Raw genomic sequence first — 27,871 nt, 5'->3', positions numbered from 1 at the left:
ATATATATATATATATATATATATATATATGTGTATATAAAAAACTATATTTAGTAAAAAATATTCGATGTTATATATGTGATATATCTTTCAATTTTTTTATATTTAATCATTTTTAATTATGCATCTTTTTTTTAAGATACGAAGAATTTTAGAACTCTTTGAGTAAATTTGAAACTCGCTTTCAATTATAAATTTTGAGAATAACGTGATACTAATACAGGATTCTGCTCACCATATGAAAAATTGGATCTCAATGAAATATGAGTTAGCTAGTTACATATAAGTATGTTATAGCTTTATAATGTGGTGAAAAAAATATATTATAGACAGAAGCTCAATAAAGGATGATTTTTGAGCTATCAAAATACAAAAGTATATCAGAATAAAACTTTTGCTCATTAGAGCACCTTTTAATACACCAACTCAAAAACTATCCATTATTGAGCTTTATGTCTAACATTTTTTCCGGGACTTAATTTAATCATTATTTCCCATAACACGTGAATACGTGTTATGGTGATCCTTTATACAGAGATTGGTAACAATTATTTACCGGAGCTTATTAACTGGCCAAAGTGAAGGAATTGTTTAACCGAAGCACCTGCTGGGGAATGTCCAAATATTAAAGGTAACATAGATTTATCGAGTTGTTCGCTACCGAATCCAGCAATAAGATAAAACCAGATATTACAGAAACCCTTTGTCATCGGATGAGGCGCGTTGCTTATAAAGGTCCTCAATATAAAACTTTGCCATTTATTACAAGATAACCATTGATTTATGTTGCAAATATAAGATCCCCACTGAAACATATTTGTGGCGAATAATATGGCATCATTTCGTGAAAAAATCAGAAAATATAACAGCAAAACCTTGCATTACCTCTAATATACCAAGAAAATGTGTGAAAAGTTTCAAAAATGAACTTTTTTGATTTCCTAAAAATACTGCAGGTGCCAAACTTATCATTCCTTTAATCTTAGCATTATATTCAGGTCTTTCGCTTCCCATAACATAGAACGTGGTTGCACCTTGACTGTAACCGATATAATACAATTTGGAATGACTAGTTTTTTCTAAGATATAATCTATTGTTGCTGGTAAATCATAATATCCAATCTCATGCCAACTGTAACAGAAATATTTATCATTTTTAGGTGCTACAATGCTATTATTATTATTATTTTTTTATTACTTTATTGGTTTATTATATTTTAAATCGCTCGATTACCTAAAGTCCCAAAAGTCTCTATCTTTGATTGAGTAATATTTATGAGATTTAGAGTAGGTGTTTCCACGAGCGTTTGTGAGCCAAACGTCGTATCCATTATCACAAAGAACATATGCTGTAATATGAAAAGTTATATATATGTATTAATAAATTCTAAAATATTTATCATATTCTGATGATGAATAATTACTATTCATTATTAGAATATCAGACGACTAAAATAAATAACAAAAATGCAAAAATAAATTTAAAAATTAAGGAAATACAAAAATATATAGTTATTTATTAAAATAGATATTAACCGAGGGCCTTGTGTGGTCCTAAGAGTACCCAATCCGCAGAACTAGATGCAAGTCCATGGTTTATTATAACTGGCGGTCTAGAAGAAGTGATATAACATCCGGAAGTTTTTAAGAGTTGATAACTCTCAGCAGAAGTTGACAAATTATGATCTTCACTATTCATAACATCTGCATCGGTGTTTATGATGTCAGCGTTTAGTGACACTGATGGTACTCGATCATTAGGAAGTACACGATGCACAGTCAAATAATAACCATCTTCTGTGCAAATCTGATGGGTCTCGGCTATATAACCATGAGCTTCAATGAGTTCAGGCTGCAAAGTGATTATATTGCATGACTTTTATATATAAAAAATGAAAAATTTTATGTTTCAATTATTTTTCTACTATAAAAAAAGCACTGACTTCTGTTCTGAATGCATTTAGAATTTTTTTTCCAAAAGTCTTGCTTATTTAAGTGATGTACATTAGTCTGATCTGTTATTAAGATTAACGCAATAATTTTCGTCGTTCTAATTAATGATACGAGTGTATATATTTCTTTCATAATAAACTCTTTTGCTTAAATTCAAATCATTTAAACCCATTTTCGCGATAAAATTTTATTTCCGGAAGAGGAAACGAAATGTTTCATATTAACAGCTGATGAATACAGTTAGCGGCACGCGATACATTCTTGCTAGATTGTTTCCGTTCTAGTAAATTACTAAAATTGCATCACATAACATAATTTCTAATAATTTACTAAAATGCAAGCAATCAAGCAAGGAAACATACATTATTTGCCACTAATTTAAACTCGAAGAATATCGCGACTTAAATCGAATTCCGCTTTGAAATATCTAACATTTGCACGTTATAAACATCACAAATTAATATCGATAAAATATTAATTTTTAATTATTATTTAAAATTAATTTTTAATTACAGCAGTTAAAATTAGAATATTTTAAAATTGATGAATCCTCACGTGAGAATTAGACGAGGCTGTATATATAATTAGAGTCTGCATAATGCAATAAGGTAATAATGTAATTATGTTAGTAAGACGATATGCATAGAATACAATAAGATCTGTTACGGTAAAAAATTTTTCATACATGAATATATTATATATAAATAGATATAAATAAATAGTATAATAATATATAGATATAGTAATAATTATTTATAAATACAATATAATCATACATGAAGCATCCTTACAGCATTATATTCTTACTCTTTCTTTTGTAAAATTACTTTTTAGTGTAATAAAAATAATAATAGTAATGTGAAAGCATAAAAAATAATTAAAGGGATAATTGTCTATTTTAGAAAAAAATTATCCATTTTAGCACTGTACATTTTAGAAAAAAAACTAGTTTGGAAAAATGTAAAAAAAAATTGCTCATACACAATTATGCATAATTTTATATATAATTATACATAAGTAATTTTTTTACATTTCTTCAAACTTGATTTGTTCTAAAACAAATAGTATGAAAATTACCTTTTTTATTATTTTCACATTAATATTATTATTTATATTACACTAAAATTTTACAAACGAAAGAAAAATATATGAACATTCGGGACATATTTCATATAAAATTATGTATGTTTATGAATATTTATATATTATACATTTATATACATTTATACATATTCATGCATGATAAATTTTGTACCGGAGATTAAAAAAAAGTAAATTAATTTATACTTATCAATATTTCGTAATATTATATATAATTATATATATATGCATATCGATTTTTTGTTCAGGGGCGTTCATTAAATTTTATGATTTTATATACATATATAATATACATATACAATGAGCGCCCCTGAACAAAAAATCAATATGTATATATAATTATGTGTATTATATTATGAAATATTGATAAGTATAAATTAAATCGCTTTTTTTTTAATACGATTGTACTCTGTGCACTCGTCTTACTAACATAATTGTTAATTCCTATATATAATATATATATACATATATATACATATATACATATATATACATATATATATATATATATATATATATACATATTCTCTAAATATAGAATTCACTGTCGAATCCTCAAAACTTCAAAGGCTCTAAAGGTTCGTTCCCATTAAAGTCAATCGTGCGAATTGGTACAGGCATAGTTTCTTTTTTTTTTTTATAAAAGTTGAAAGGAAAGCCAGTAGTGGTTATAGATATTTATATAAATATCTGTGATATCGGTCCTAATCGGCTCGATTGGCTTCAGTGGAGATAAGCCTTTATAATGAAAAACTTGACATATGAAAAACTCCATTTTCATTTTCTTTCCCATCACTCGTGAATTTGAGCATTAATATTCGATACATTCTAATAGTTTCTTGCGATAACATATAAATTAATTTTCTGTAATGTGTAATCATCGATAATGTCTTACCGTTGTCATGTGGATCTCATCTTGATTTGTTGTTTTGCTCATGTTACTGATGTCGGACGTCAGCACTGTGACAGCGTGAAGTTTGCGAGCGATATTTACGAACTATTTTGCAGGAATACACCACCTATTTCTCCTTTTACCTAGGCTTTCTCTTTCTTTTCTTAATCGTTCTCTCTAACACACACTCTTTTTTTTTTCTTTAAAGCACGGTTCGCGCGACTCGAGCGGCTTCACGAGAAAGTGACCCGCGAAATCATAGGCGCGCAGAAGAACCGGGGAAGGGTCTCGTCGCCTTGGTCGTGCGCTTGAAAAAAAAACACGCCGTGTTCAGGCGGTGAAAGGCATGCGTTTTCTTTATTTCTTTTTACAAAATATTTTGAAGTCGACGTTAAACTATTTGAATTATTAATGGTCCAAACGAGATTAGGCAGAGTCGTTTTAATTTGTTTGTAAAACGAAACGCTTTTTGAAAAAACAATGGAACAAATTTATATACGCGTACGCGATTTGCGTATCCCAACAGATTTCTTTATCTTTCTACCAACAATGACAACTGCAGGCACGAGGACACGCGCAGATATATATATACGTCAAGTACGGACGGAAGTGTTGAAGGAGAAGAAGAGGGGGAAAGATGGGGCTGTTGAATTAAATATTAAGGAAAAAGATTCGCCTTGAAATATTAACTAACAATAAAAGTGAAATAACATCTAATTTGGATTTTTTTATTGCTAATTTTCAAATTAGAAAAAATGAAAAGTTAGTTGAATCGAGATTAAATTAATCTACATTAGTAAACGGGCATTAGTGTTCAAAATAAGCAATTATAATAACAAGATTACTTATACATATAACATAGTAAAACAAATTTTTATTAATTTTTTGTTTTCTTAATAAGTATTTAATATTTTTTATAAGATCTTTTACACTAAAATAAAGATACGCTTTAAAAAAATTTTTATTATCCTTCAATTTTTAGAAACTTCACTTTAAATTTCTTATGTAATAACGCAAATTTGCAATATATGTAATGTAGCTATAAGAAATTTAAATATATTTTTATAATATTAATATAAAAATAAATGTAATAGTATGTATAAATAATTAAAGGAATAATTTTCGCACTATTTGCTTTAGAAAACATTAAGTTTGAAGAAATATAAAAAAATTGTTTAATTAATGTATAATTATATATGAAATTATGCATAATTATGTATGAGCAATTTTTTCTACATTTTTTCCAAACTTGTTTTTTTCTAAAACAAACAATACGAAAATTATCCTTTTAATTCTTTTTTATGTTTTCACATTACTATTATTATTTCTATTATACTTAGTAGTAAAAAGTAATTTTACTAAAGAAAAAGGATATATGAACATATATGGACATATTTCATATATAATTATACATGTTTATGAATATTTATGCGTGTTTATGTATGCTTATACATATTTATACATATTCATGCATGAAAAATTTTTTACCGGGATATCCACTGATTCAGACTTATAAAAATGTCAAGCAAACTTTAATCCTATTAATTTAAATTTAATGGATTCTAATCACGATAAAAAAATGATCAAGACTTAGATCCTGCACACAATAGAAGAAATAAGGAAATTAGGAATAAAGAATAAACGATTTTAATCTATTAAAAATCAGAATACACAGTTTCTGATAGTTGAAATCCTTTTTATTCCTTATTCCTAATTCCTTATTCTTGCTATTGTGCGCAGCTTCTTAGACTATTTAACTTATATTTTCTGTAAGTCTGCTATGAAATACGTTGAAATATAGTAACGCTATCACAATTTTTTTATTTATGTAAATAACAATACTCCTATTGCGCCTCATGTCATGAATATAACGGAGTAGCGTTGCAGTACCATGTAGTTCTTAAATAATCGTAAGAAAGTATATAAATAAAATAATTGAATTTTTAAGCGTAGTATGTAGTGCGATTTAGGAGCTGCGATTTTGGCAACATTACCCTAGGTGGTGATTCTTATTTATTTTATTACTTAAAGGGGAAATAAAATTTTGATTCGATTACGGTCACAATCAGAGGCTGTACATCCAATTTTCGGTTTCGGTTCCTTTTATAATAACAGTTTCAGTCTTTTTTAAAAATCTTTTTTGGTCTTTTTTGTTTCAGGTTTAGAAAAGTCCGAAATCCAAGCGGTTTCAGTTCTTTTATAATTGTGATTGTAACCGCGCCTTATGTGCCGCATTGGCCGATCCTATCCTGTCGCACGCTTACATTTGGCGATAAACTGGACGAATTTGGCTATTTTCATAGGTTAATAACTCGTTAACTATCGCGGAAATTATAAAATAGTAGAGGACTTTTCTTCTCAGTTTAGTCCATTCTGCTGTTATGCGAAAGATTTACTTTTCAAACACCTGTATAACAAATAACGTCCAACTATTATGAACTTTGTTAATCTTTATACTTGCTCGAGGGAAAAGTCAATTATTTGCTAGACGCGAAGAATAGATGTCGGCAAAAAAATACGATAGTAAAAAAATGTACAATATTTTCTTCGTACCTAATTACCAATAATTATATAGCGATACATTTTTTCTTTCTCTTTCTTGCGAATTGCCATTCATCTTTGCCAAGTACTGACGTGCAAGATTGTTTATTACGTCACTTCCGTTTATGAATATTGTAATAGTTTAGTAACGAGATATAAACGCATAAGAGTCAGTGGCGTCAGTGTGAAAGTTGGAGCGCAAATTTATTCTTTTTTAATTTTACAATATTTAATTCTTCTCTTCAATTATTACAAATGTACGCAATCATGAAGAATTTTAAGACTCCTGCATACAAATCTATCAGTTGCAATGTAACATCCATTAGCGATATGCGCATGCAAGATATGTGTGCAATCGGAGCTCTTATAACACAATAAGACAACAAAAAACAATTAAAATAGATGCTTTGTATTATAAACTGTGTTCTGAAAAACAAAAGAGAATGCGTTACTACATCATGCTACGTTTTTTATTATATTGATGACTTTACTTATGTAAATTCAATATGTGGTCTACAACGTCGTACAGACATCAGTCGACTACAAATATTTATGCGAAATACTTAACTGAATATTTTACATAAAATGCATATTTTGCATAAATTGCATATTTACAGATGGCAATCTCAACCTTTTTACTTTATAATCACAACTTTTTTAATAATTCTTTAACGAACAACGATCGATTGCTAAAACTATCCGATGGTTAATAATCAATTAAGCATTTAGCATAAATATTCGCAATCTAGACATCAATAATGTTCGTGCGATATCCTTCGGCTCTGTGGCAAATGTTTTATTGACAAATATTTCTATTTTAATATATTTTTTGCAAGAAGTTTTAAAATGTATTTTTCGCTTCTGACGTTAGAATCTAGAATCTAAACATTGAATTAAGATAGCTATATAATAATGAGACATAAATTTTAATAAAAACGTTTAAATAAATAATAAAGTACAAATCTCAGAAATTAAATATATATTGCTTTAAATACAAATTTTGTGATGTTGCTAAACTAATTAATATTAATTTATTTTCAAAGCGAAAATGCTTATTGATTTCTTTATCGCTTTTTTATTTTTACGATAAATTTATTTTGATCGAGCTATATAAGAATAAACTTTTTTGAGCAAAAAGAAATCGACTGTGTATATTATATATTATCTATATTTTGCATATACGATACCCCTGAGGGTGCGATTACATAGCGCGGTATGCATGAGGAATCTTTCCTCGTAAGAAAAGATTTAGTATCAACTTCACGACGCGGAACAGGTTAGTATTCATAGTCGATTTTTACATTTAAGACTATCTTAAGTACAATCTTAAGATGTCATAGCCTTAAACTGGCGTCCCATGACATGGAAATTTACAGCGGAACGGAACAGCCCAACCAATTACAACTTTGTAGTCATTCCCAGCAAAATGGATTACAATGGATTGAAATTTTTTTCTATCCGAATACACACACACACACACACACATATTTTAAATAGCGAATACTTTTTTTGGATTTAATTGAATTCAATTGAATTCAATTAGATTCAATTGGATGCAATTGGATTGAAAAACTGTATTTCTTATTCAAAATTTTGAATTGAACAGTATTCACAACGCGTGTGTTGTGCACAGAAAAAGCTAATATTATTTTTAGATTAAAAAGCATAGAGATATATATGCTGCATGCAATTCCTATAAATAAATAAAAATGCATTCAGGATTGAAAAGCATTAATTTTAACATTCGTGAAACAATATTTCTGAAAATCTGAATCCATTTTAATTCATTTCAATCCATTTTTGTTTGCTGGGTTAATCTGCTTTCTTTTCTGTGATTGTGATTGGTCTCGCTGTTTCTATTCCGCTGTAAATTTCTGCTCATAGGATCTTAAGCGCCGATCTTAAGCGAGCAACATGGACATAGTATAAGTACATACAGTATGGACACTGAACTTTTTATGTCCCCAATTTTTAGTGCGCATATGTTGATTTCCAACCAGGAATGTGGCTGCCTTCAGCAAATTAAAAATTGCAGGTTAGGTTAGCTCGATCTTCTTCCCATAAAATATAATTAACCCTTTCGCCTACAATATTGTGTGAGACTCGTAGTAAGGAAATCGAGCTAAACATAATATATCGGATGAATATCACGGATGAGAGCCGTGATACGTCGTTCGTACAAAGTTTAATTTTTTTTTTAAGAGAAAAGTATGACAAAGGGTTAATAAAATTAAGTTTTACTAAAAAATTAAATCAAATTTTTTCGAAAATATATTGTGTAATAAATTTTCTGTTATATTTGTTTATTACGATAAAGTATTCTCGTAATAAAGTATGCATGTGTGTGTGTATGTGTGTGTGTACGTATATTATTAAATTACAACTTCACATTTAATTACAATTTTCATGCAATATATTATTTTTTCATACATAATTATTCAATTACAATTTTCATATAATATTTAAGCAATTATTATTTTTAATTACTTATTACTGTTTAATATTATTATTATTATTAATGTGAATATTATTTTTATATAATGAGTTCGTTAACATTATATTATTATATAATTCTGATTTAAAATTTTACTCGCTATAAACAATTTTTATGACATGACCGAATTGTCTTTGTTTTTTTTAGAAAAATCATTCTGTAGCTTTATAAAAACTAAAATTTATAAGTGCCTTTTCAATCCACAACATGGTGGAGTCATGTGACCTGGGACCCGCTACATCAAAGATGTCGACGCTCAGTGTCCATACTGTATGTACTTACACTGTAGCACAAACTCTTGCATAACGCATAATACGCAATGCATAAGAAAATGTACCAATCAAAGTCTTTCGTTTCTTTCTTTTCCATGAAATAAAGAACTCTGATTGGATTTCTTATGCCTTACATGTATGCGTCATGCAAGAGTCTGTGCTCTCCGCTTTACGGTCATTGGCCTAATTTTCACCAAGAGTTTAAAGCGGATTGGAATGTAAGAACCAACCAATTACAATCGAGCATTCCTCTGTCGTTCGACTGTAACAGGGGAATACTCAATTGTAATTGGTTGGTTCTTACATTCTGATTCGGTTTGAATCCTCGATGGAAACTAGGCCGTGACAAAAATGATCAAAATTGACGTTTTTGATATTTATAAATTTTGTTTACATAATTTGTCGCTACCTTTTTGTCGCTAAAACGGTTTGAGTAGCACGTGAAAGTGTATCCTTAGGCCAATATTACATGTATCCATTTTGTGTTGTACGACGAATTTTTCAAGCATGTTAATTGGCTGCAAGATCTCAGATCTCTTCCTACAGTCAATCAACAGGTTTGAAAATTTTATCGTATACGACAAAAAACGAACGCATGTAATATTAGAGTGATATTTCATTTGTGCGTTTTTGTCGCACAAATTTTTCAAGCCTGTTGATTGGCTATAGGATAGAGAGATCCGAGGATCTCTGTTCTATACACTTTTGTCGTACGACAAAAACGCACAAATAAAATAATACCTTTATACTAAAAGGTAGCAATATAATGCAGCTACTTGAATTCGCTCCTTGGCTCTTTCTTTTTTCTATATTTTTATGTCAAATACATCACTCATATATATAAACTTACTGTCTTTCTCTTATTATCCAGTTATTTCTTTTATTGTTACGATTTACGATATTTATCATCCGTCCAGAGCCCGTATTCTGTAACTCGTTAAGACAGTAACGACATCGTTGCGCAGATATTTTATAATATAAAAAGCTGCGCAACGATGTCGTTACTGTTTTTAACGAGTCACAGAATAGGGTATCGGGTAATTTTTTTTAGTTTGCCGTTTTGATACGTTGGCAATTGATGATAATTGATGATTCGGTTGCGCCTGCTTTTGCAATGCTGTTTCACTTTCATGTGATGTTTGGCGATTCTGGCGCCGTCTCTTTCCCTTCCGGCCAATACCGTTTGTCGTCAAGCGGGGCCGCCATGATCGTTCCGGTAGTGTTGTGTAGACTCTCGAAATTCTTCGGTCATCAGGGATACGAAAACACGTCCATTTTCCAAAGCGCCGTAGACGGAATCGCATCCCGCGCGCATCTACCGATCACGCTGTGCACTGCAATGGCGGTGTAGACGTTGTCGGGGCGCGGGGCTCGCTTATCTCACGGTGTAAGTATTTTAATTTTTTTGCGATTTTTACGATCTCGTCTTGTCTCATATATTAAACCGCGATATCCAGGAGCGATCGGCGATGCCGACGACTGCTCGTCGCTCGCGCGTGCGAGATACACGGCGTTGTAAGCTGTAACATGCGATCGCGACAAGACACTTTCAGCAACTTTCAGCTCGCTCTAAGTACCGTTCGATCGTACTTTCGAGAACTCGCGCTTATACTTCCATATTGAATGCATTCGCCAATTTCGCGCGTGTATTACGTTCGCCCGTCGTGAAAAAAAAATTCACGTTGCATCGATAATCCTTGCTCGCCGTATATACGGTGCAAGGATACTTGCACGGTACGATGCGCTTTGCGTTATCTGCACGAAATTAGGGCGTATCAGGTTAGGACGATCAGAGTTGTGTGATTGGAAGCGGCGTGTTTGCAAAATTTTCGTTTGCCCTTCCCCGTGGTCTTCCCGCGCGAGGATACGCGAGGGAGCGAATCCGATGTAATCTGCGAGATCGATGAAGATGTGTCTCTCAATCGTAAGTTATGATGTAGCAATGTAATCCGATCGAAATTGCGGTACTTGTATTTTAGCTGTAAAACTTCCGTTAGAATGCTAATCTTTTTCCCGCCTTGTACAACAAACTGCAACGAACTGCACGATGTCTTCGTTGCCCTGCTTTTAGAAATATCAATCGTCGAAATTGATTGGCACTTAAAAAAAATTAATAGCGTTTGTGTCATATACATATGTGATTCAAGTATAATATACAAATGTCTCATAGAATAATTTTGGAGAATAGGTTTTTTTTGTATTTCATAAGTTATATTATATATACAAATTTCAACGTATAACATAATACTTTTTAGGATATTAAAATACATTTTTAAGGCAAAGTATAACAGCACAATGAAATAATATATTAATTTTCCATGAACTAGATGGGGTGTAACATACTCCAGCAAAATAAATTTCTATAACTTTCTAAAATGTATTGCACGCATGTTGCTGGTTTCATGCAACTGGAGAGTGCGTTATTACCAATAATACTAAATTATAGTATATTTATGAAATATAGAGTATGGGGTATGAGATGTATCCACATATATAATCCATGTTGATTTTCCACCTTGTTTACAGAAGATTAATAATAAACAATTAAGAGTATTTAGAATTGTAATTATTATTTTAGACTACATTGTGGCTTGTTATCTGAATGGACAATAAGGTGGATGTCACGGAGGCTGAAAATATTTCAATGATTGGAACATCTGAAATTTTTCACTTGCCCGACGTACCAGAGATATCGGAGGCATTAGAATCAACTGGTCTTAGCCCCTTGACTTCTTCCTTAGATCAAGCTCTCACGCTACAAGAAGACAAGGCTCTTTCGTCCGAAGTTAATATGGGCATTGAAGACACATGGTAAAAATATGCCTTTTCTAATTTGAGAATAATTTGTCTAATTGTACAGTATCTTTTTGAAATATGCAAATATAAATAATTATTAAATATTCATATTCACATGACTGCAAAGATATCTCGCACACCAATAAGAATTACGTAATTTAATAGAGACTGTGCATTGCTCGTACCTAATCATCAAGTGATATGTTCAAGTTAGCCAAACTATTATTCTGTTCATTAAGTGAACATTATATTGGATTTTATAGATTAGACGTATAGATCCAATCAATTGCATTGAATTATTCGATAAACAGACTAGCTGCTTTTTTCAGCTTAAATAAGGCAAATGATAGTGGATGACGTAGCAGTCATTTTAAATTGTTTTTATCACAATTTGATGCTGTCTTTGTTGTATTAGAAAATTCATTGCTTGTACAATTTAAACTTTCTACAAATCAGACAATGTATTGTGTAAATAATATTTGATTAATGTACATAATGTAAATACATTTTTTAATAAACTTATAAATTTTATAGTGATTTCTACAAATTGTGTGTATATATCTGATTGATTTCATCTTTAATTAACAATAAAATTAACAATAAATTAATTGAAGATTTCTTTAAACAAACTTCTTAAAAACAAAAACAAGTAATAAAATATACATCACTGGGCATTGGATGTCCAGCTTAATGCCTATCTTTAATTGCTTTTTGCATCATCTTAGGACTGAAGCAAACAGTTCAACATCAGACTATGCGATTCCTCTTCCTCCACCGCCCGGATTAAATGATTTCACAGATATGGGTGCCGATCCTATTGGTGATTCTGGAACCGGTATAGAACACGGTCCGTTTCTGCCACCAGGTACACCAACACTTAACAATATCTTTGCAGAGGCTGGAGATTCCCATGATGATTCGCCAATGGGTGAGTGTATGTAACGTAATGTCTGGAATATAAAACTTATGATGATGTACGATATATTTTTATCCTTTATAAATATTTTCAGAAGTAGTTGTTCTGCCTGCAGGCGTCTGTGGACTTCGTAACTTGGGTAATACCTGTTTTATGGCAGCTGGATTGCAATGTTTGACCGCGACTCCTCCTGTCCTACGACATTTCTTGGATTTACAACAGAGAGGAGAAAAACTGCCTCCACCTGGGTCACTAATGGCACACTTTAGTGTACTTCTTGGGAAAATGTGGTCTGGGAGATATAGCGTACTTAGACCAACAGAATTTAAGCAAACTTTAGGTGCTTACCATTCACAATTCAAGGATTATAGGCAAGTAAGTGTATAATTGTTAATATATTTAATTGTTAATATATTCAACTATTTATTAATTATTATTTAGTATAAGATTGTATCATATATGTTTAATAGCATGACTGTCAAGAATTTCTGGCGCTTTTATTGGATTCCCTCCACGAACAAATGAATATGGCAAAGTGTGCCAAGAATTGTCAAGTTCCATTATCTACGAGCACTGCCAATTCTTTTAATTCTATTGAAAATTCAAATGGAAAGACCCTTTCCCCTGTCACTGCCACAGCTAATTCCATTTATCATTCGGATTTTTTGGAAATGTACGAACGTTTGTCATCAGAATATCCAAATAGTCCAAATGTGACTATGGCTGGTTCACCAAGAGGTAGGAAATTTATACAATGTAGACTGTTACATCTTTTTTTAGATGTCTTTTGAATATTATTTCTTGATGTTTTATAAGAGTTTGATTCGTCAATTGGAGAACTCGATAGTATCACGAATTCACCGAGAGATTCACCGTTAAATGGTGAAGATGATGAGGAGACGCTAGATTCGGATGAAACCATTGAGGCAAGATCGAATACCTTTATTCACAACAAAGTGCACGAGGAAGGTGCAAATGAAGTTACTCCGACACGATCCTTGAGATTAGACACATTAATCGAATTATCAAAAAGCGTGCCTCAGTATGGCAGCTTATATGATATTCATAAAGAAGCTAAGACGAGTAATGCCAATTTCTTAGTAACGCAACAAGAGTGTAATAATGAAATTCATTACGACTCGCAGAAGTTTCCCAAGGATAATGTCCGTAGGATGCCGTTAGATAATTCGAATCTTATGGAGAATCATGATTTTGATAATAAGAGCGTTAGTATCAAACGCATAAAGGAGGTAAATGTCCAGAAGGTCAATGGTAGTCTTGATCCTGCATCGACTGGTTCTGACATCGAGTATGATAGCGGTCTCGAAAAGTGTAACGTGAAACGCATGAGATTAGACGATCAAGAGAAGAATCATAAGCATGATAGTCTTGGCAGTGAAAGTACCCAATGCTCGCGGATTCTGCAGAATTATGGAAATGGCGCTATCGCTGCACAGGATGAGCTTGAGGCGGATAAGCACTGGGCGAAGCATTTGCGATCAAATAGGAGTATCATTGTTGACACTTTTCAAGGCCAGTTTAAGAGCATGGTAAGAACTTTGTTAATATCGTTTGTTTATGTGGAGATTATACGTTGGAATTGATATCAAAAATCATTGGTATTTATTGTAAAAAATCTCCTATATTAAATCACAGTAGTTTTATGTCTTGCTTTGAAATAAAGAAGCATGATTTATCCTACTTTTACAATTTATAATTTTTTACATAAAATGTATAATATGTATATTATTATAAGCAAAGTTTTTAAAGTCAACCGGGTTTTTTTTATTTAGAATAAGTTTTTCTTTAGTTGTAATTTGAGATAGCTTTTAAGAATACTATCTATAATACACCGAATATTTATGATTTAAATGTTGTAGGTTGTGTGTTCAGTTTGTAACCACATTTCTGTTACATATGAACCTTTTATGTATTTATCGGTACCGCTACCTCATGCCATGGAGAGGCAATTGAATGTCACTTATGTTCCTGCGAACGGTGACCAACCTATGAGGTGTGTTATTTCTTTAAATAAGCAGTCTCGAATTGGGAAATTGAAAGAGGAATTGTTAAAAACGCTTGGTAAAGAAGATATCTCGGTGACAAATATTGCACTTGCAGAAGTGTTAGAAAATCACATAGCGAAGATTTTGGTAGGTACGAACACATATTTGTTTTCTTACATTATTAAAATATAAACTTGTTTTAATGAAGGTTTTTTTGTATATTAATGATTTTTTTTTAGTAATTGCTTGCTTTGTAAATATATTTAACAAAAATGTATCATATAAATCGCAGTACTAATGATAAATTGATCGATGATTTTGTTTAATACATAGATTTGTAGATAGATATAAAGGTTTTTAGTAGCAACGCTATTTTATAAGAATTTAGTGTTATCGATAAAAAATATGATTTTATATAAAGATTGACTTGCGCTCGTTAAAGAAAATCTAAATAAAGATAGTCAAACCAGTACAGGTATAAATAGGCTTGTATTGTTACAAGCAATAGTCAACAGTCAACACTTGTATGTCGATTGAAGAGTAGAGTGGAAACATTCCAATGTTTATGACACTGGAATATACACTTTCATAGATACGGACGTCTGTATTTACCGGCTCGTATTGGTCTGTGACTATCCTTATTTAAATTATAATTCTGGTAAGAATGAATCTAGGTCTTAATTATCGCTTTGCATAATCGAGCTTTATACAAATCGAGAGATATCAGGCTGTTAAGAAATAATTGGAGAGTTAAGAAGGTGGTATGTCGATTAGGATCGATTATCGCCGATACTACCCTCCTAAAGAAACTCTATGGAAGAACATTCTCGTAACGTAAAAACGTAGTTACGGGGCTACATTTCATCGTACAGGCTCAACATAGTCTTCTCTTTATTTTCTATCTGTATCTTCTCTCTCTCTCTCTCTCTCTCGTTATGATTTCACCAACGCTGTCGGTCTCTTATCGTTGTTGCTTTTTGACTATATTATTTTCCCCTTGCACCGTAGGTTTCGGGAATTACTTGCTTGCTGTAGCTTATCGTACTTAGGCGGAAACATCACACTGTTGGATTCTACATCAAGGTTTTAAATTTAAGGACGACAATACACTCTTGAGACACGTCAATGATACGAATCGATCGATATACGCCTTTGAACTGACGGAACCTCCCGATGCGTACACTTCGGTGTCTGACGGTGCTGGGGACCGTCCAACGGAGATGGATTCTTGCCAAAGATGTACGATCACAGGCGAGGAAGTGCCGTGCATGATATGTCTTGAGGAATTGGATGGCGATTTGAAGAGGCACAGCGGAAACAGCTGTAACTTTATCATGTGCGATCCATGCATCGAGGTGAGAGTTTATCTAGGGACCCTCTTAATCAGAATCATGAGATAACATCTCTAATTTTGATTAGTTTTTTTAGTATCGTAATCATTTTTTAAACCAAATAATACGTCTATATGCACTACCATAGTGATATCATTTTACATGTGACTATATAGTTATATATATATATATAACTGTTATATATATGTATAAATCTGTTGAAAAATGTCGTTATCGACTTAATGACTCTTATTTCATGACTTTGATTAGAGGGTCTCTCTAAGTTTACCATGTTGTTCAAATATAACAACAAATTTTTTTATTGAAAATTTCCTATTAAATTAAATCCTAATATTAAATTTTCTGTTTAATTAAATCCTTATATTTAATCGATGTTTTTATCATATTTGATTGCAATTCTAATTGTCATTAATTGTGGCGACCGTGATAAAGAGTATGTTTTCTGTGCTAAAAATCTGGGTTTGTAACTCACCTAAAACATCAGATTTTATTTGACTTTAACCTTTCGGAAGGCAATAGCAAACCAGAATATCTTTGCCAGAGAACCTTTTTTAAGTTGTTCGGAACCGGCGTCAAAAGTGTAGTTTCCATATATCTGCAAAAAGTCTCACCATGTCTTTAACAAGAGGCAGATAGTGAACGAACATTCATCCCAATGATGAAAAGACGGCAGTGCCAATCTAGTGGAAGGGGTGTACAAACGAGGCATACATTGTCATTATTTTCACCTCGGGAAGGTCTGAGATAAGATTATTAAACGTTCTAGCCGGACGGCATCATAATGATGCGTACGAGAACCAGAAATAGCTTTGCGTTTTTCAAAATGCTGAGGATGCTTTTTTAAAAGCAGAGGCGACTGGAAACGTGAAGTTGAAATCTCGTATAATCCGCAAGTTCAGTCTAATCCACAAGCCTGGTAGTCACACCAGGAACTCAATTCAGACTAATCTGATGCTGCCGTTGAATCTGAGGGTGCTATCTTATCAAATTTTTGTCTTGTTTTAATAGAAACAAAGCTTTGGCTAACATACAAAAGTAATGCGCAAATTGAAATCATTTCAAGTAAAGTCCAAGCTTTTATTTTACAGAATTATTTCAAAAATCAAACGGAACCCCAAATGTGTCCAATGTGTTCCACGTACATGACAGCCTCATCGTTTACGAAAATAGATCAAACTGGTCGACCCAGGCCCACTGTACGTATTCTGAATGTACCTTTGGTATTGAGGCACGATACGACAAACGAAACGTCGAATAATCGCAAAGGTACAAAGCTTTTTGGTTATCCGCACTTGATACGACTCCCATCAAGAGTGAACGCACGGGATTTGTATGACATCATCAAGAGGAATGTACCACATGAAGGACACTATACAATTCATTTCGTCGATGGACAGGTAAGATAATTTAACTTTAATAAAAGATAATATAACTTTTTGCAGCAAAGCCATACTAATCTAAAAAAAATTTGTAGTGCATTGTGTATTGATTGATTGTCATAATCAATATATTACTACAATAACTGAATTATATTAAACGTAAAAAGATTACCTTGTTACTGAAATAATTACATTGTTTCAAAACAATAGCCAAAATAATATAATTATTAACATATTTAAATACTTTAACATAAGTTATTAAATAAATTATTAAATAAATAAAATCTAAATTAAATATATGCTATATTAATGTATAAAAATATTTTTTTTTATAGGGTCATCATTGTTCACGATGTATGTATACGGCGCATTGCACGGGATGTAGTGTACCTGAGACGGGAATGGTTGCGCTACAGAACGGTGATACGCTTGCGGTTCGTTATACCGAATATGTTCCTAAGATTCTACATCCTATTGATCACGTTAGCGTCAGTAAGCAACGGCCGCACCATCCACTGTCCCTTTATGATTGCCTTCAAGCATTTAGTCAGAGGTAATTGATTTCTATGAGTTATTTCAGTTTTGTTAGTAGAGGTATTCTCTCTTGTGAGAAATAAACATAAATATTTTACATAGGGTTAAAAAAACGATTTAATATTTATATGGTATAGATAGTACACACCGTATATCGAGTAAAAAAAGCCTTAGTTGAACATAAATCTAAAATTCAATCGTTTCTAAGATATAAACAATTTTGTTTGTTTGTATCACTGATTTATTAGCTTCTATGTGTCGTATGCGACGTTAAGATTTACAGTATTTGCAAACCGCGTTCTGAATGTACTGATTCTATGGAGATATTCTGGCAATTAGAAATGTTTCTCTTATTTTCATTAAAAAAAAATAAATTTTAGTAAAAATGAATTTTTAGTGTAAAAATGAAAATAAGAGAAACAATGTTCAATGATCTGACATTGGCGACGCCACCCAATGTCAAACTGATAAGATCGGTAAAGAGATTTTTTTTAAACCCTACAACTTTGTCTGAAACGTTTTTTCAAACCTGAGATAATTAGCCGTTTCGGAACTTTTGGACCTCACTGTATATCATTTTAATACTTTTTTTTTAGTGAAACTTTAGACGAACATAATCCTTGGTTTTGTCCGAAATGTGAATGTAACCAATGTGCCACAAAAACGCTTACGGTACATCGATATCCTAAGTTCCTCATTGTATACCTTAAACGGTATGTAATATTCATTGCGTATTACAAATGCTTTACAGAGATTGATGTTACAAATATCTTATTAATCATGGATAGCTAATGCATTATTTTGGGTGATAGATTTGTATTTTATGAATGTGCGAGTATGAAGTTAGATGACAAGGTCACATTCCCTTTGGTGGGTCTAAGCGTAGGACGCCACTTTTATGATCTCTATGCCTGCGTATGCCACTTTGGAGGTGTGTAAATTTAAGAGAAAAATTTTCTTTTTAAATTTTATCATTTTAGAAAGAATTTATTATAAGAAAGTCAGAAAGAGTTTTATTGCACATATATGTTTTTAAACAGATTTATAGAAAAAAGTTGTTATAATTATTGATATAGGAGCATCAATAGGATAAAACAGTGAAAACATGTTGTATTATTAGCCATTATTTTAGCATCCATCTTTCTAAAAAAAAATTTTTAATATCTTCAAAAATTGTTTTAATGGATGCTGTACTTTGAATACTTTTTATATTTTAAAATTAAGTATCCTTCCAAAAATAATTGAAATGTATTTAGAGGTACATTATAAGTCGATGAATTTTGTTAAATATAATTTCAATGTCAAATATAATTTTAGGTGTATCAGCGGGCCATTATACGGCGTATGCGAAGAATCCTCGTACGGACGTATGGTATTATTACAATGATGAGATTACGAGCAGACAGAAGCCACAAGACGAGGATTTTAGCAATGCATACATATTGTTTTATAGTCGACAAGGGACCAACTTGAAACCGTGCAATATATAACAAGTGGTGTATTTATCTTGATAGCCGATAGAACAAGTTGAGCAGTTAAAGAAGAAACGAACAGAGCTGGTGACAAAAGGATGGACTGTGGCAAAAGGGGGAATTGATATTTGCGTTCTTCCACGTGTATTCACTGCGAAAGTTGTTCGCATACTTTTGCAAAGTTTCCTTTATCTATTTTGTTGCGCTTTTGTCTCCCCCGCGCATCCATCTCCCTTTCTCCTGCCTCTGCTAGGATGTCTTTAAAAGTGCAATGAAAGGCGTACTTCATGCACGCGTCGATTTGCGCTCAGTTACGTGAAATATTGATAGCTGTCGCATGTGCGTTTCTTTCGTGATTTGTTATACGATTTCTCGATGAAAGCCAGCAGTGTTTTCGCAATCGGTACTTGCCGGTAGCGTTTACATTAGCGCAACTTAGGCCTGATCTATTTCGCGGATACTGTGAGAACTGAGCATATTTGTATCGAGCATATATTGTAAACGTATGTCGAATTTGTACAGTAGATGGTTAAATGTAGTTTTCGAGAATTCTAAACACGTAATTTATTAGTGAATAAAGATTAACATGTCATACTTGAAATCAAACTTGAATCACCGCACACTCGCCAAAGGCGGGACGTCACGCTTCGCCATGCTTTCTTCTTTATCTGAGCAGAGGAACGGGAGGATACGCTTACCAATAACAAAGTGTTGCGCTTATCCGATATTCCTTCCGTTATTCAAGTGAGAGAACAAGAGGATTGTAAAGCGGAACAGAATATACACATTTTATAAAACGCAATTACGTTCATGGGTTATTTATTAAATTAGTTATGTGTATATATATCGCAATTTTATTAAAAGACACTAATCGCAGTTCAACATGTTCGTATTAGCACAGCAATGGTGTAATACTGATGTTTCACGCACATTTTTAAATTGTTATAAATTGTTATAACACGTTACATTATGACGCGTATAAGCAACTATAGAATCGACTCTCAAACATTTCTGTTTGTCAAACGTTGTAAAACCGACTCGAAGTTTCTCGATACTTTCTGTAGTATAAAAGAATACTATTGCCGTTGCGCGCTAACAATTTTCTCCGAATCTAGCAATTCTGGTCTTTTTACTCTTGTAACAAATTTATTTGAATGCACAAATAGCGCACGTACTAACATAAAAGTGTCCTACGATTTTAATGAGCTTTCAATATATTGTATTTTAGACCCAAATAAGGGACACAATTTTTTTATACGTGTCCTTTATATTCTGGTTTAGAGAGTATGACATAAATATTAAATGTTATTAAAATCGGAGAGAGACACTTTTATGCATCTCGTAAGATTATTACATAATCTTACTAAAATATGAAATATCCAGAAATAATAAAAATACAAGTTTTTATTTAATATTCTGCCAATTTTTCTGCTTTATGTATATATATATATTTTTTTTTTTATGTATTATACTAGTGAATGTTCGGATATCCATATATATTTGTCTCTTTTGACATTACGACGGTGACATCTATTGTTGAACTCTATAAAATCTGCAGTGGCTAATATTGTGTAATTCGACAATTGATAATACAGAGTAATTTAATGTTGACAGAGGTATTATTTCTTCCAAATCAATAATGTAGAGCATATCAGTAATTACAGATTTTATAGAGCTATATAAAGAAGAATGTTTCTATATTAAGGTTGTTTTCCAAAATTTATTGCTAATGCTGAAAATATATAGTGTACGTAAACTATAGATTTTCAATACTAGTAGTAAATTTTGGAACACAGTCTATACAGCTACAAAACAAACGATGGTTATCTTTTTTTTTTGAAACCTATATTAATAAAAGACATTATGAAAATGTTCTTTTGATCATTAAAATTATTTTGTCGAATAATAAGATAATTTATGCAAAGCAAGCGATACTACGCATACGTTTTCATATCAATTAATTTATGTACGCAGTAATACATTCAATTGAATCCGGTATTTTCTTGTAGGGTATCAGCGAATGATCTTTTAGCACTAAACCACATAATATTTCGTTATTTTCGTGATTATATAAAGTGTGTATAGTCTAAATATATTTTTTTCTAAAACTGAGAATGTGATAATATTTTAATCATTGTGTACAGTTATATAATTATTATTATACAGGCATAGATTAAAGCAGTTATTTATACTCTAACAGTTTATTCCTCTTTCATTATTAATCTCAACTTTCATGCTATGTTTTTAGTAAATAATTAAATATGACGAAACAATTTGTATTTGTAAAAAAACTTTAAATTATGTAATAGAATATTCCTACTTCCCTCTCTTAAATGGCCGTTCTTTACTGATGCATTTGCCCCACTCAACATATACACTTATTATGCTACAATTAAGCTTGCTTACACTTCGATCTTTATATTACGTTTACGTTATGTATAGCTTAATATTATTCTCTTTGTTCCTTTATTATGGCCGTTTTTTCGTCGTTTATGTTTTTCTGTTTTTCACCACTTATCTCATGCATTCTATGTTACGATGTAATTTCTTCATCTTCTCTAGATAAACATTCTCAGTGAATGTATACCTTATGGTTATCCAGGATATCAAAGATTGAAATTGATATATTTGAATTTCTATATTTCAATTAGCTATACCCAGCGAACGCTAAATATTCCTGAAATATTCATAAAAGGTTTCTAAAATCCCCAAAAAACATTCTAAGAGTATTCTGGAATATTCCGAAATATTTAAGGAATGTAAAAGCAATATTCAAATAGTGGTTAAAAATTCTATTTATATATCGTTATATATTCCGAGAATATTCCATATATGTTCCGCAAAATTTTAATTTCTTCAGAAATTCCAGATCCGGTCGCCTCTGGATCAGTTTTAACCCAAATTTTGCTTTGAAAAATACACTTCATACTTTCATCTTGGAGCCCAATTTTGGAGCTTACTTTATTTTTTTCTTAAATATCCACAAAAGCCATGAATAACGGTACCTGGGAAAGTTTCTGCAACCCGTATAAAACCAGAAAAGTGAAGCTTAATGATGCGTAGAAAATTGTTCTGCAACCGCTGGAGTCGGTTTAAATATGTATGCGATGCAGCCCACAGAAACCGCATAAAGTAAAGCGGGACGAGCATAAGTAAAAAATTTAAAATCTTATACGTAGCATAATGAAAGGATAAAGTTGCTTTAGAACTGCGTAGAGATTTAGCCATACGATCGCAGGAGCTCAGCGGAGAGCATCTTCCATTCACTAAAGAATTTGACGATGTCATCAATGTATTATGTGGCGCTGAAGGTGTGTAATAAGCAGATTTGGACTCCAAGAAGAAGTAAAGATTGCAGTATCATTTGCATATATCGCCAATTATACTTTATAGGCGAAATGCTGTGCTCCTTATTTTCTACCAAATGATTCTTGTTGAGTAAATGTTCTCCGCTGTGGTCCTCTGACCACGGTATCGGCGGAGATGTGTACTGTTCGCTCACGATTTGTGATATATACAAGGAGTATTCAAACAATATTCTAAATATTTCATAGACATTCGTATATTCTGTGACGATTCTTTCACTGTGTCGGAATATTAGAACACATTGGGAATCGAACTTTTTATGAATATTTAGCCATTAGCTGGATAGATGCTTTACATCAATTATTATTTTTTTAAATCATTGCAAAAAGACAATTTTCAAGTGTGTCTTTGACATTGAAATCTGATTTTATTTAATGTATATATTTGTTTAAATTGGATTAAACTATTATTTCTGACATTGTGACTGCTTGCCGATGAAAGATATAATAATGGTGTAATTTATAAACAATATTTGACAATTTGGCAGTTGACATTTGATATGTATCGGTAATAATTTACATTACAATTCTAAAAGTATGAGACTATTGTCATAATTCTTTTCATGGACAAAAATATGTGAGTTTTATTAAATTATTTTGTATTATTTTGACAATATCTATATAATACTTAAAAAATATTAATAATAGTTTTGCCTACAAAATTTTTTTATTATCTTCCATATATTAGTTAATATTTCATTAACACACAATTAAATAATTTAATCTAATCGATATGATTATTAATATAGATTGCAATATAAAGTAATTAATTTGATATATTACAATTACTTATTATCTACCATTGATACTATATGTCGCTATATTGGCTTCTGAACATTGCTTTGAGATAACGTTTTTTTTTTTTTTTCAATTAGCGGTGCAATCGCAATGTAAGATATTTATTTATAAAAAATAATTATCTAGGGAAGATGAAAGTATTTATCGTATGGTTTATTTCTCTATGTTACCTTTAATTTCATCTAAAGTTTTTCGGTATAATTGGCTTTGGTACCCGCTTGGATCCCTATGTTCAATTTATATACGTACGTCTCGTATTGTCATCGTCACGAAGCTACATTCATTAACGCAACGAAACAGTAAACCAAACAATCGCGCCGGGATGTATAAGGCCACCAATTTCACAATTCACCGTACGGGTCTCCCCATTGAGAACAAAGAGCGCCTGGTTGGAGGGGCTTACCATATATCGACCAAATATACCGCTTTGTATTATCGGTCTATTCGGATTACCCCATTTAGTGAGATGTGGTGGTGTTGCCTTTCCCACGCCTGTTATCATTTCCACTTTTCCTGGAAAGATATGAAATATATGTTATTAGTTTCTGTGTTTTGTAATTTTACATGCGAATAGTTTATCCTGTAAAGATTTTAAGGAAAAAATATAAAGAAATTTTAAAGAAAATGTGTTTAAATAAAAAATGTATATGTAAAGTTTTTTGAAGCAAACAGGCAAAATTTTAATAAGAAAATAATATTTTTGCCAACTTGGATTAGACTCAACATTTTTTTTAAAGGTCAACAATTCAGAAGATTAAATAGATAATAAAACTACTGTTTGAAATAATTTTTACAATTAATCTTACTAATATAATACAGTTTGATAGAAAATTTTTAATGATATTTGATATAATATCAACTGCGTGATTTAATTATTCGCAAAAGATGAAACAAATCGGATTATAATTTATAAATTCTTTTTTTTAATAATAAAAATAAAAATTTATTTAATTTAAATAAAGCATAAAAATGAACTTACCCGTAGTTAAATCGAGAAAAAGGATATCTTCTTTGTCTGTCGATGAAGCGTATATGTCGTAACTATGTGTTGTTTGCGATGGATAGAAGGCAATGTCGCTGATATTTAAAGTCGTTTTCACGTCAAAAGCGAATTTCAGTCCGCTTGCTGGAAAAATGTATGCAATATACATATATTTATGCAATTTGAATAATTTCTCAATTGCTATTTATCATTTTTCAAAATTTAAAATTTGTCTTGGCATTTAACGGATCGAAAAAGCATCTGATGTAAATAGTCTATAATAATATTGCATTAGCATACATATTTGAAAGTGTCTCATTTTATATCTTTATAGTGAAAATGCAAAAAGTGAAGTGTATGTATATATATATATATTACGTAATATCTCCTGCACCACGAGAGTGACACCAGTATTTTGTTTGTCGAGAGTAACCAGATATCTGGAATCAGGAGAAATCGCTGGTTTTCCTAGGATGCTCGGTTTATGAGCGAGAACGCTGTCAGTGAGATAGTCTAATAGCACTTGACCAGTCGGTCGACCAGTGATTGGCTCTTCGCATTCCAGTATCACAAAACCGTCTGAAAATAAAATTTTATTGCATTCTGGCTGAATAGGAAGTTGAAAAGAGAATTTGAAGTTACGTGACTAAACAAAAATTAAAAAAATACCGAAATAATGAGAAATATATTACAAAGATCGGAGAATTCCATGCTTGTTGGTACGCAGTTATAGCTGGCCAAGTTCACGGTACGAGTGTATCTCATGTTGACCAGGTCGAGCTTGTACATCCCATGTTGATTCGTATGGGTCACATAGCCGTATTTGAATATGTGCTTTGTATCCTAAGAAATAAAAGTTTTTAAAAAATTTGTCAAAAGTAATATAGATAATATAATTATTCATACAATTTTTTGTAATGATTGATAATATAAGCGAAATTGATTAAATAATATAATATAGGTCGAAGGATTTATTTTTAGTTTTAAGTTTGTATAGTTTTGCGATATCGGAAGAGAAAGACGATAAACATACTCGCTGCTGTGGAATATACAGGCCTTTCACGAGATCGAATTGCGCATCAATAGGTTCCGGTCGCATTGTATGATGTTTTTTTCGCTGAGCAGCTTCCTTGATTATTTGCACGGTCTTGATACCGACATCTATTTCACTTCTCCAGTTTAATACCCAGACATAGTCAAGATTTTGTACGTACCATAAATCCACCGGATTTTTGTCTGTAGCCACTACCTGAGAAATTAATTTGAAATTATTTAAAATTATTTCTAAGTATTCTAAAATTAATTGAAATTATTTATAGTATTCTAAATATTTTCAATCTTATAATGAAAGACAAAACAATGTGTACATCAATTATCATCATCTGTACTTCGCTGATTACAAGTACGCGGTTTTTATCCGGTTGACTAACGTATACATATCTATCAGCAACATTAATAGCACGGCCCCAAGAACACGGAACATTTTTAGGTCCGCAGACGTATTCCTAAAAATATGTAAAGAATACGATGATAAGATTATTGAGAAAGAAAATGATAAAAAAAAAAGAAGAAATATATTTTTTTATCTCGCACCTGAGTACCAGGTATAATGTCTGTGGAATGAATTTCGTGTAGCGCGTGACACGTAGATGGCTCATATACTAAAATACCCCACTCGTGAAAAGATAAGAATCTGCGTTCTTCGTCCGTCGCAACTGGGTACAAGATTTCAATATTAAGGACACAATAATATAATGAATAAAATTATGTACTTAAAATTACAACTAATTAGTGGTAATAGTGATGCGAATAATAAAATATCTCTCTATTATATATTAAAAATAATATTTTCTTAATTAAACATATTTGTATAATGGTTTAATACTACAAGTTCTGATCTCACAGCAAAAAGTTGCCCTTTACTCACTCGGTGTAGGTTGCTCCTGAATCACTAAACTGCTGATGTCTCTCGTTAGTCCCCCAGCGCTGGTCGCTTCACACATGTAAGCCCCAGTGTCGGCATAATCGACCTTCCTGATTAGCAATTTAGTACCGTTCCCGATCACTTCGTACTTGTCTGGCTGATCCTCGCTCAGGGGTTTGTCGTTCTTCAGCCATCGTACACGTGGGAGAGGCTCACCTATCACGTGGCATCTCATCTTCGCTGTTCCCTTTGGTCGTTTGGATTGAAATTGTGGTGTCACCCTGACCTCGGGTACAGCTAAGAGATATTATCCGCGATTATTTTTTATTAATGTGATTTTATTTTTTTTAATTTGTTGATATGTATTTTATTATTATGTTTTAAAATTATACTTTCTCCAACTTTTTAATATAATAACTGAAAAATATGATATATATTTGTAAAAATTATTCACTTTTTATTTATGTTAATGTTTACGTGAAAAATAAATTTAATTAAAATTTATTAAACAATTTGCAGATAAAAGGAACTGACTCTGGTAAGTTTAGAATACATAATAAGTTTGGAATATATAAAGGAATAATTAGTCCTGATACATAAATTATTATATAATATTATGTAAGTTAAAATTTTAATTGTTATATATAATCAATTATATAATTTGTAAATGAAAAATTTTTGCTTTTTCCAAGGATCAAAATTTATTTAATCCAAATCTACCGTAATTTATATTATTCCGTTTGAAGCATAGATATACTTACTATATATGGTGAGCATGTGAGTTTGCACCACGTCCTGGTTCCTAAGAGCGTGGCATGTATAATTACCAGCATGTTCCAACTGCACGTTTGTCAGATAAAGACTACCATCGTTGAGAACGCGAATCTACAAAGTATGTTTGCGTTGCTTTAATTCTCTCGTAATATATGCTTTTTATTATTTAGTTTAGAATGAGGATAATATTAGTTCGTCAGACTTAAATGAATTTTTTTAATTATTGCTCACTTAAAAAAAGCGATAAAAAGTCTTGATCTTCGATCCCCATTTGTAAGAATTTAACAAAATATAAAAGAAAATAAATTTTTCTCAATAAA

General features: G+C 31.5%; 3 protein-coding genes and 1 long non-coding RNA gene across 11 annotated transcripts in view; 2 read left to right on the top strand and 2 right to left on the bottom strand.

Annotated features, from left to right (window-relative positions):
* LOC108754693 (lipase 3-like) overlaps nucleotides 1-4,433 on the bottom strand; it is a 4,996-nt gene extending 563 nt beyond the window's left edge. The window contains exons 1-5 of the mRNA XM_018497191.1: nucleotides 3,950-4,433; nucleotides 1,537-1,852; nucleotides 1,235-1,349; nucleotides 886-1,132; nucleotides 557-806 (exon numbers count right to left, since the gene is read on the bottom strand). Of these exons, the coding sequence (XP_018352693.1) occupies nucleotides 557-806; nucleotides 886-1,132; nucleotides 1,235-1,349; nucleotides 1,537-1,852; nucleotides 3,950-3,991 (970 nt within the window). The 5' untranslated portion in view covers nucleotides 3,992-4,433. The remainder of the gene's footprint in view (nucleotides 1-556; nucleotides 807-885; nucleotides 1,133-1,234; nucleotides 1,350-1,536; nucleotides 1,853-3,949) is intronic.
* Nucleotides 153-722, top strand: LOC108754695. Its single transcript, XR_001939729.1, has 3 exons — nucleotides 153-286; nucleotides 536-631; nucleotides 688-722. It is a non-coding gene; the product is annotated as an uncharacterized LOC108754695 (long non-coding RNA).
* Nucleotides 4,434-10,544: 6,111 nt separating the features above from the next.
* LOC108754691 lies at nucleotides 10,545-21,065 on the top strand. 3 transcript variants are annotated; one of them, XM_018497183.1, is made up of 13 exons: nucleotides 10,545-10,640; nucleotides 11,832-12,064; nucleotides 12,775-12,977; nucleotides 13,081-13,340; nucleotides 13,436-13,703; nucleotides 13,782-14,515; nucleotides 14,846-15,118; nucleotides 16,069-16,326; nucleotides 17,412-17,720; nucleotides 18,038-18,255; nucleotides 18,833-18,949; nucleotides 19,049-19,167; nucleotides 19,554-21,065. In XM_018497183.1, the coding sequence occupies exons 2-13, from the start codon at nucleotides 11,856-11,858 to the stop codon at nucleotides 19,724-19,726; spliced, it is 3,141 nt and encodes a 1,046-aa protein (XP_018352685.1). In that variant the 5' UTR covers nucleotides 10,545-10,640; nucleotides 11,832-11,855; the 3' UTR covers nucleotides 19,727-21,065. The 3 variants fall into 3 exon arrangements, with proteins under 3 accessions (XP_018352685.1, XP_018352683.1, XP_018352684.1); XM_018497181.1 differs by having other exon boundaries at nucleotides 13,060-13,340; XM_018497182.1 differs by lacking the exon at nucleotides 10,545-10,640 and adding an exon at nucleotides 11,114-11,177 and having other exon boundaries at nucleotides 13,060-13,340.
* Nucleotides 21,066-23,842: 2,777 nt separating this feature from the next.
* LOC108754692 (follistatin-related protein 5-like) overlaps nucleotides 23,843-27,871 on the bottom strand; it is a 40,257-nt gene continuing 36,228 nt past the window's right edge. For all 6 annotated transcript variants that reach the window (XM_018497187.1, XM_018497188.1, XM_018497189.1 and 3 more), the window contains 9 exons: nucleotides 27,539-27,662; nucleotides 26,781-27,074; nucleotides 26,447-26,568; nucleotides 26,221-26,358; nucleotides 25,887-26,102; nucleotides 25,546-25,696; nucleotides 25,232-25,432; nucleotides 24,851-24,997; nucleotides 23,843-24,384 (listed from right to left, as the gene is read on the bottom strand). In XM_018497187.1, the coding sequence (XP_018352689.1) occupies nucleotides 24,155-24,384; nucleotides 24,851-24,997; nucleotides 25,232-25,432; nucleotides 25,546-25,696; nucleotides 25,887-26,102; nucleotides 26,221-26,358; nucleotides 26,447-26,568; nucleotides 26,781-27,074; nucleotides 27,539-27,662 (1,623 nt within the window). In that variant the 3' untranslated portion in view covers nucleotides 23,843-24,154. The remainder of the gene's footprint in view (nucleotides 24,385-24,850; nucleotides 24,998-25,231; nucleotides 25,433-25,545; nucleotides 25,697-25,886; nucleotides 26,103-26,220; nucleotides 26,359-26,446; nucleotides 26,569-26,780; nucleotides 27,075-27,538; nucleotides 27,663-27,871) is intronic.

The sequence above is a fragment of the Trachymyrmex septentrionalis genome, unplaced genomic scaffold (assembly GCF_001594115.1).
Source record: "Trachymyrmex septentrionalis isolate Tsep2-gDNA-1 unplaced genomic scaffold, Tsep1.0 scaffold80, whole genome shotgun sequence".
NCBI classification, from domain to species: Eukaryota; Metazoa; Arthropoda; class Insecta; order Hymenoptera; family Formicidae; genus Trachymyrmex; species Trachymyrmex septentrionalis.
The sequence above is the reverse complement of the archived record's forward strand: the minus strand, read 5'-3'. Positions and strand labels throughout refer to the sequence as shown.